General features: G+C 32.6%; 2 protein-coding genes across 2 annotated transcripts; one reads left to right on the top strand and one right to left on the bottom strand.

Moving 5' to 3' along the window:
- The first annotated feature begins 4,114 nt into the window (after positions 1 to 4,114).
- LOC141714658 (secreted RxLR effector protein 161-like) lies at positions 4,115 to 4,723 on the top strand. Its single transcript, XM_074518163.1, has one exon. The coding sequence runs from the start codon at positions 4,115 to 4,117 to the stop codon at positions 4,721 to 4,723; it is 609 nt and encodes a 202-aa protein (XP_074374264.1).
- Positions 4,724 to 5,898: 1,175 nt separating this feature from the next.
- Positions 5,899 to 7,565, bottom strand: LOC141712872 (1-aminocyclopropane-1-carboxylate oxidase 5-like). The gene is made up of 3 exons (XM_074515976.1): positions 7,339 to 7,565; positions 6,808 to 7,034; positions 5,899 to 6,674 (listed from the first exon to the last, which is right to left on the bottom strand). Exons 1-3 carry the CDS (start codon positions 7,438 to 7,440, stop codon positions 6,053 to 6,055), a joined length of 951 nt encoding a protein of 316 aa, XP_074372077.1. The 5' UTR covers positions 7,441 to 7,565; the 3' UTR covers positions 5,899 to 6,052.
- Between the last annotated feature and the right edge of the window lie 2,654 nt (positions 7,566 to 10,219).

Below are 10,219 nucleotides of genomic sequence, written 5' to 3'. Positions count from 1 at the left end.
GTAATACCGAAGTATAGTGGGAACCTTAATTTATAAATTGCATACTTATCGGATAATAACTTTTTGCCCCTAATTAACTTATGCAGGGATTAGTCCACTTTAATTTATTATTGGTCGGAAATAATCTGCATACGCAGACGCCCGTATGGCAGGTGAAAATCCATTTGTCATTTTATATATAGATCTGTTTATAATATCAATGATAATAATGATATATACATTGTTTATTGCGTATTTGTTAACGCACCCGATTAACTAGGATTTTATGTAATATTTATATTGATGAATTAAAATTCAATAATTTTCGTGTTAATTCAGATTTAGTATAGACAAATATTACAAGCTTGTCGTTCGTTGCCTTGGACATTTATGGCGATAATTATTTATCATGGGTACAAGATGTAAAGTTGCATTTGGGTTCAAAGAAATTAAGCGATACAATAAAGGCGGAAAATAAATCCACAAGCTGAAGAAAACTTTACCTCTATAATTTTTCTCCGACACCACATGCATGAAGATTTAAAATCTGAGTACTTAGAAGTCGAGGATCCCTTTATTTTATGGGAAAATCTAATGGATAGGTTCGATCACCATAAACTAGTTTATCTACCTGCAGCTGAAAATGATCGGGCTAATTTAAGATTTCAGGATTTTAAGAGTGTCCGAGCATATAGCTCTGCTTTATTCAAAATAAGTTCCAGGCTTATTATGTATGGTGAGAAAGTTACGGAAAAAAGAAAAATTGATTAAACACTATCAACTTTTCACCCTAACAATATCAACTTAGTAGAGATGTACAGGGAGCGCAAATTTACTAAGTTTGAGGATCTTCTATCAACTCTCCCGTTGCTGAACAGAATCATGAATTGGTGATTAAGATTCATCAATCCCGTCCAACAGGATCTGCCCCATTACCTGAAGTAAATAACTTGTCATTCCAACAGAATGTACGTGAAAAAGGATATAGAGGTGGACGGGGCCAAGGTCGGTACAGTGGACGAGGTCGGAGCCACGGGCATTTTCGTCCATATAACAACTATGATCACCGGAAGTGGCAATCTGAATCACAGAGTAAAAGAAAGGCACCACGAGGAGGAAAAACTGAAAATATTTGCTATAGGTGCAGCATGAAGGGGCACTAGACACGTAATTATCATGCCCCAAATCATCTTGTTAAGCTATACCAATCTTCTCAAAAATCAAAAGAGAAAATGGTATAAACAAATTTCGCCAACAATAATATAGATGATTTCCCGAGAATCACAACTGGAGGAATAAGCATTAATGGTATGAATAAACCTAACGAAACTCCTATATGGGAGGCTGAAGATTAGTTTTATATAATTACTATAGTAGTGTGTATTGTGTGCTTTATTTTGTTTGAACTATGTAGTGTGTTATGTTCTTATCAAATAAATTATGTTTCTTAATTATATACAGAATGGACTCTGAAGATATATGCATTGCTGATTGTGGTACAACTCATACGATTCTACAGAACCGAAAATATTTTACCCAAATAACCAAAACTGAAGCTCAAGTCAGAACGATTTCCGGCGTATCTAATATAATCGAAGGTTTTGGAAAAACTAGTTTCGTCCAACCTAATGGTACCCACATACACATTCCAAATGCATTATATTCTAGTAAGTCTACTAGAAATCTCCTTAGTTTTAAAGATATCCGACTCAATAATTTTCACATCGAAACTACCTCTGAGGCTGATAGAGAATATCTTCTTATTACTTCCGCTAATCCTAGCCAGCAAGAAAATCTTAGAAAAGTTTCACTCACTTTCCTCAGGATTATATATGATGAAAATTAGAACTATTGAGTCACACAATGTCATTGCTTCCAAACTCATAGATCCAAATTTTTTTCACTTTGGCATGAAAAATTAGGTCATCCTGGCGTCTCTATGATGCGTCATATTATAGAGAATTCTACTGGTCATCCTCTTAAAGATTTTAAAGTTCTTTCCAACAATGACCTTCCATGTTCAGCATGTTTTTTAGGAAAATTGATTACTCGACCATTCCCTACTAAAGTTTAGCTTGAAAGCCCAACTTTTCTAGAAAGGATCCAAGGCGGCATATGTGGACCTAAACACCCATCATCTGGCCCATTTAGGTACGTCATGGTATTAATCGATGCTTCAACTAGATGGTCTCATGTTTGTCTTCTCTCAACTCGTAATGATGCTTTTGCAAAATTACTTGCCCAAATAATCAAATTACGAGCTCAGTTCCCAGATTATTGCATTAAGTCAATTCGTTTAGATAATGCCGACGAATTCACATTTGCAACTTTTGTCGACTATTGCATGTCTGTAGGAATCTCAGTTAAACACCCAGTTCCTCATATACATACACAAAATGGGTTAGCCGAGTCCTTTATCAAAAGACTCCAACTTATTGCAAGACCGTTGTTGTTGAAAGCAAAATTACCTACATCTATTTGGGGTCACGCAATACTTCATGTTGCTAATATTATTAGGATTAGACCAACTTCCTACAACCAACATTCTACGCTACAACTGGTACTTGGTCAAATTCCTAATATTTCTCACTTCAAAATTTTCAGAAGTGCTGTATATGTACCGATTGCTCCACCACAAAGATCAAAGATGGGAGCTCAAAGAAGAGTAGTTATCTACGTTGGTTTTGATTCCACGTCTATAATTAGATATTTGGAGCCTCTAACCGGAGACTTATTTACCGCAAGATATGCAAATTATCATTTTGACGAGTCTATGTTTCCTCCATTAGGGGGAGAAAACATTTAAATAAAGTTAATCCTAACATACATGGAATGCATCAGGATTATATTTTCTAGATCCACGTACCGGTCAATGCGAACTTGAAGTTAAAAGAATTATTCATATACAAAATATGGCAAACCAAATTCCTGACGCATTTAACGATTCCAGAAATATAACTAAATCTCATATACCTACAGTAAATACTCCAGCTAAAATAGATATACCAATTCAAAAATCAGATACAAAAGAATTGGTTATAAAATCAAAGCCACGCCTGAAGCGTGGTAGACCGGTCGGTGCAAAAGATGTTGCATCACGAAAAAGAAAAATAAAGAAAATTGCCCCTACAGTGGCACATGCTCCCGAAGAAACAAATACCCTTGAAGTGGTATTATCTCCTGAAGAGATTCCAGTCCATGAAGATACAAAATTAAATAATCATGAAATTTCAATAAATTATGTGCATGACCTGAAATATGGTATCGAAGTAATGCCATATTGATGATGCATTTGTGTATTCCAGCAGCATTGGATGTAGACATAAATTCTGATCTTGAACCACAAAGTGTGGATGAATGCCGTCGAAGAAAAGACTGGCCAAAATGGAAAGACGCAATCCAAACAGAATTAAATTCATTGCGTAAAAGAGAAGTATTTGGACTTGTTGTCCAAACACAATCGGTGTGAACCCTGTTGGGAATAAACGGGTATTCATAAGAAAACGAAATGAAAAGAATGAAATTATGAGATATAAAGCCCGACTTGTAGTACGAGGGTTTTCTCAAAGGCCTGGAATTGTTTATCAAGAGACATACTCGCCAGTGATGGATGTAATTACTTTTTGTTTTATAGTAGGTATGACATCTAAAGAAAAATTGGAAACACATCTTATGGATGTCGTTACTGCATACTTGTATGGTTTACTTGATAGTGAAATTTTTATGAAAATCCTAGAAGGTTTAAAAATGGACGAGTTCAAGAAATCTCATCATATATACTCCATTAAACTTCAACGATCATTGTATGGACTGAAACAATCTGGTCGTATGTGGTATAACAGACTAAGTCGTTATTTATAAAAGAATGGGTATATTAGTAACCAAATTTCTCCATGTGTTTTAATCAAAAAATCACAATCTGGTTTTGTGATTATTGCTATATATGTGGATGATTTAAATCTTGTAGGAACAACTACGGAGGTTAATGATGTTGTCATATAACTAAAGACATAGTTTGAAATGAAAGATCACGGAAGAACAAAATATTGTCTTGGGATACAAGTTGAGCCCTTAGTCAACAGAAATTTTCCTCCACCAATCCACATATACTGAAAATGTTTTGAACAGATTTTACATGGATAAATCTCATCCATTGACTACTCCAATGGTAGTTAGATCTTTAGAGCCTGATAAAGATCCATTTCGACCACGAGAAGATGATGAAGAGGTTCTTGGTCCTGAAATCCCATATCTAGGTGCAATTGGTGCACTTATGTATCTTGCAAATAATACAAGGCCATATATTGCATTTGCTGTGAATTTATTGGCTAGATTTAGCTCTGCTCCGATGGACAGACATTGGAATGAGATCAAGCATATATTTCGTTATCTTCGTGGAACAACAGACTTTGGATTATTTTTCCCGAAAAACTCGACATCTCAGTTGATTGGATATGCAGATGCTGGATATTTGTCAGATCTTCATTTTGGTAAATCACAAACTGGATATGTGTTTACATATTGCGGTACAACAATTTCCTGGAAATCTACGAAACAAACTACAGTGGTAACCTCAACAAATCACTCAGAACTCATTGCAATTCATGAAGCCAGTAGAGAATGTGTTTGGTTGCGATCTATCATCAAGAATATTCTGGAATCATGTGGATTACCAGACATCACTAAAAGTCCTACCATTATGTTCGAGAATAACACTGCATGCATTGATCAACTCAAGAAATGATATATCAAAGGAGATAGGATGAAGCACATTTCACCAAAATTCTTCTACACTCATGAGTTTCAAAAAAATGGTGAAATTGATATACAACAAATTCGGTCATGTGACAACTTTGCTGATTTATTCACGAAATCATTACCGAATTCAACATTTGGGAAGTTACGACATAACATTGGAATGCGTTGGCTCAAGGATTTGTTACAACAAAACTTCGGAGAATGATTTGTTTTCCCAAGGGGAGATTGTACACTTTTTCCTTCGTCAAAATTTTTATCCCATAGGGTTTTTTTTTACAAGGTTTTAACGAGGCAATTTATGATCTATTTCAAAATAACAATCAAAGGGGAGTGTTGTAAATTGATTGTTATTGTCAAATATTAAATAGTAAGGTTAGGCTTAGACTTGAAATTTTTACATTGCATTAAATTCATTTGTTCCTTATTTTGGCTATAAAGAGCCTTCTTCGGAATGAAGCAATACACACCTTCAAGCAGCTACATATCTTCATAGTTAGTGTTTATAATATAGCGAGTATTTTACAATATTTTACATATAGCTTACATGGTAATAGTAGTTGTATTATTAGTTAATCAAAGAATGTGATTGTATACTACTGTTACTGTAGTACATAATTATAATATTATCATCAATTTAGTTATTATATTGAAATATTGCTCTAGGTGTTTGAATAACATATACATTGTAATAAATGTATATTATATCAAATTATCGTAAAAAATATGTTTAATTTCTGAATTATAAGGATAAAAAAATTATTAATTAAAATGTGGCCAATTTGGTTGTAAGATAGGGGATTGAAAAAAGTTAAACAGACGAGTTTACATCAGATAAATTAAGTTAAACAAAAGTCCCAGATATTTATTTTAAGATAATGAATATCTGCAATCAATAAAGATCGGTAATTATTTATAGGATAAAACTGAATATAAAATGTTCATAATCATAATTGACAGTGTCTTATTCAGTATTTCCGGAAAATTTTAATATATTAGGATAAAAAAGTCCCTTATGTGTGATTCTGAGATCACAGTTAGAATGTGATTCTCAGGATCTTTTTCAGTTGAACAAAATATACTACAAACTACGAGTTGAAGTGAACTTCAGTAATGGCATCTTACGTAATTAACAAACTTATATTACATCATGCAAAAGAAAAATAAAAACTAATAATATTACAGCATGCAAAAGAAAGATAATGAAACAAATACAATACAAGAAACCTTTTTTTCCCCCTTGACTTTTAAGTGGAAAAAATTATGATGTATGAGTTTTGGCAAACAAGCCATACCAGACACAGAGCAACAAGCCTTGTCAGTGACAAGGTGATAAAACTGTAGGTTTCACAGCTTGAAACCTTGGTTCTTTAGGGAGGAACTTTTGTTCAGTGTAAACACACATGTAATCACCGAAAACAAACTCCGGGTAATCTTGATTCACCTCTTTGTTTGATTTTTCAACAAGTTGTTGTGCAGGAGCAATGGTTGCTTTATAAGATGGATTGTAAAATGAGGCAACAGATCTTCTATTTCCATCCGGCAATGCCAAAACTCTGTGCCAAACACTCTTGTATCTTCCATTGCTCAACACTTCGATTTGATCACCAGTGTTGATGACTATAGAATTTTTTATTGGTTGAACATCTATCCATTCACCGTCTTTGAGGATTTGAAGACCATTCACTTGATCGTCTTGAAATAGTAAGATCACTCCTCCTGCATCCGTGTGAGCCCGTAGGCCATTAACCATCTCAGGTTGTGGACAAGGAGGATAATGGCTCACTTTGGTGCCAAAATATGCAGTTTCTTCTTCTCCTCCTCCTCCGTTAAAGGCCTTGTTCATGTATCCTTTTGGCAAGCCCAAGTTTTCGTCCATCACTTCCATAAGCTTGAGTGCCAGTTTCTTCAGTTGAGCTCTGTATTCTGCCATGGTTTCTCTGTTTGTTCATTTAAATTCAAAGTTAGTTTTCGTAAGAGGTATCATATAATACTTGCATATGGTTTACCATAAAGCTCCTAGGTATATATAGTAAACTTTCTCTACAAAAATTAAAGATCCTGTATGCTCACCTAAATCCGGGAGTCTTTGATGGCCACTCATTGTTATCTGAAAGAAGATAAACATCCTCCCAGTCGACAGTATCCACCTTGTCGCGGTTGTTCTTTTCCACCAGCTCATTCAACAAGTTGACCGTGGTCGAGGTTTTGAAATTTTCTTCTCTTTCCAGCTTATAAAATTCAGAGCTCACCTTCTTCACTCTCTCCAGGAGCTCCTCTGAAATCCCATGGTTCACCAACTGCATTTTACAAAACATTGTGTTAGCAACCAGCACAACATGAATAGTAATTGTAGGCTATAATCCAATGTAAACCTCAAGTATGTCAATATTATTATTAAGTAACTACCGCATCTAAAACTTTAAGGTGTCATAGGAACCAGAGGAAATACTCGACTGGATTATATACTATTCAACAAATACGTACAATGCTATTCCTCAACTTCCATTTTGAGCATAATAATTTTGTAGTAATTGTATATATGAAGTTCAATATGCATGTGACAATGTATGTAGATATGGTTTAAATTATGATGTGTAGTACCTGAAAAAAACCCCATTCTTCGCAGCCATTGTGGATTAATGCCAATGTTTTGGCTCTGTCTTCCCCACTGAGCTTGGAGAAATCAATCACAGGAATAGCCATTTTAGTTAAGAAAAGTGGGTGTTTATGTTTGTAATACACAAGAACAAGTGGTTTGTATTGAGAAGAGGGTGGATCAAGTTATTTATAGGCATTTGGTACAGCCCCCATGGTCATGGATGTCAACTATTTGTTAATATTATTATTCCTTGTGTTTCATCTTTATCAAACTCTCTGCAACCAATTAAATTACTACTTATTTAGTAGTAGTAGCCTATTAGAGGAAGGTTATTGGGCGGTGACTTGATCATTTATCAAGATATTAATCATGGTCAAGCTTAATGTTAAACTAAAACTTACAATTGACTAATTGTATGTTTAAGCTTTAGTTGACTAATTACTTTTCATCAACTTCACTAGGTTTAGTATTGAATGTTTTGCAAACCATGTACAGATTGATTTCATACAACTCTAGTAATCCATTGTTGATTAACTCTATACTATTTAAGACGGTTTACATAAGTGTTCATTAAAAAGAAATTATGAAGTAATTAAAGGGTTAACTTAGAACTCAAATCTGTGCCGACTACAATACTAGTATATTATAATAATTGTGTTTTGAGTCTTCACATGGCAAGGGATGATATGAACTAACTTGTAGGCACAGCTTGAGACTAGGAGGATTAACAAATTAGTTTCCAATAAATATGTTATCATCAGGCTATATTTTAATGATTTGTCAACTCTGGTACACATAATTCATTAATCATATTAAACAGTTATTGTTTAATTGGAGTTAGTAGTATGTTAATCAGGCTGTTTTGTTGTATGCATCTTCATTTGATTCTGATTGTTGAGACATATGGGGTACCATATATAACAAACACTCAAGGTTCCACATCATTTTGATCACTGTGTCAAAGACCATATATTACATAAAGTTGTTTTGTTTAACGCTATCTCTGTATCTCTCTAGTTTTTTTTAAAAAAATGTTAAGATTTCAGAACTTGACAGGTAAGTGTGATTAACCCTAAGTGTGAATTGTGATTAACCCTCCAGGACGAGGTCAAGTAACGCTGAGGTGAGTAAATATAACAGTGCAATAAGAGAAGTTCTATTTCCGTACATCTGCCAACTATATTAAAATGAATTGCCATACTCATCAAATAAGAGCTTAAGAACCACTCCAACCAGCTCTTAAATTTTTTACTAAAAATAGTATAATTTATTGCATCCTAATGATTTAAGATACAAAAATTACTAATAATCTCCAACAACATCTTTATCTATGCCTCTTAAGTTATTTTTTATTATTAAATGTACATCAATGTTTTAAGAAAGTAATTTTAAATTGGGAGAAAGTTGAAAGGAAGATATATATATATATATATATTAATAAAAAATATGATATAGAGAGATGAGAGAGACTCCTAAAAATGAAGAGGATAGAAGGGATCCTACATTTTTGAGGAAGGTTTAGGAGTTTGTTGGAGTGAATTTTTATTACATCCTCCTCAAATCTATTATATATAATAGAGCAAATAAGGGGTTGAGTGAGACAATTTATTCCAAATTAATAATTTAACCCTCAATAATATATACAAATAATTGTCAAATTTAATACCATGTATTAATTACACTTAAATCATTATTACTCCTTATTAATAAATAAAAATAATTGCTATATTTAATAACATATATTAATTACACCTATCTATTAATAATTTTATATATGTTACCATTTATCATTGAATATTAACAACCTATAGTTATATATCTAAATTTAAATAATATTTGCCTGTATATATACTAAATTCTTATTTTTTTTAAGACTTTATATAAAATAAATTTATTTTCAGCAAATAAATTTAACCTGTTAGCTAATCTGAAAATGACAATGTTAGTGTATCAAGTATTAAATTCAAGAAATATAATAGATATTCTCTTTGTATATTAATAAAAGAGTGGGTTATGAGGGGGGTTTATAATAAAGTTGAGATTCTTATTATATGACCAAATCGAATATAAACTAAGACTGGTTTGGAGATTTTGAATATATATAATAAATATTAAAATATCAAGTATATTTTACAATAGTAAGGTGAATCATTTTTTCTTACATTAACCAATTTAAAGTTTTTTCAAAAGGAGAAGTAAAAGAATTATAAGATTACTGCAGTGGTATGGAAATCAAAAATTTCGTCGATAAATTGCTACAAGACAACCAAACAATCTATTGAGTAAAATCGGAGCATACAACATTTTTGCCATTTTTGATCAAAATCGGCAATTTTTCCGGTCAAAATTTGACGAATCAAACACACGGTTTGAAGCTATGAAGAGAAGGAAAGGAATAAGAAATATACTCAGCATCGAATTGGTGAAGAATGACGATTTTAAATGAAGAAATCAGACGGCTGCCGAATAGAAGCTGAAAAGATAAGGGAAGAAGAAGAGAGATGCGTAAAGATGATCAAGACTCTTATTATTTTAATAAATAATGCACACAAAATAATGTTATAACTTAGTATGGATGTACAAATGCAATTTTACACATTTCAAATATAATTATTTTACTTATATATTTTAAAAAGAATATAAAAATATGTTCGATATTATTTCGATTTAGCATTTCGATAAATTTTCGATTTTAAATAAATCATAAATCAGTAGTTCAACCAATTTAGTCCATTTTTCAATTTTCATTACCATTGATTACTGACCTATCTATTAATATATTTATCATAAAAATGATGTATATTGAAAAATGTATTTATATTGTCAATTGTACAATATTATATTTAATGTGTCGGCTTTCATATCCAATCATTACATTTTCTA

Source organism: Apium graveolens, chromosome 3 (genome assembly GCF_009905375.1).
Source record: "Apium graveolens cultivar Ventura chromosome 3, ASM990537v1, whole genome shotgun sequence".
NCBI classification, from domain to species: domain Eukaryota; kingdom Viridiplantae; phylum Streptophyta; class Magnoliopsida; order Apiales; family Apiaceae; genus Apium; species Apium graveolens.
This window is presented reverse-complemented; position numbering and strand designations above follow the sequence as displayed.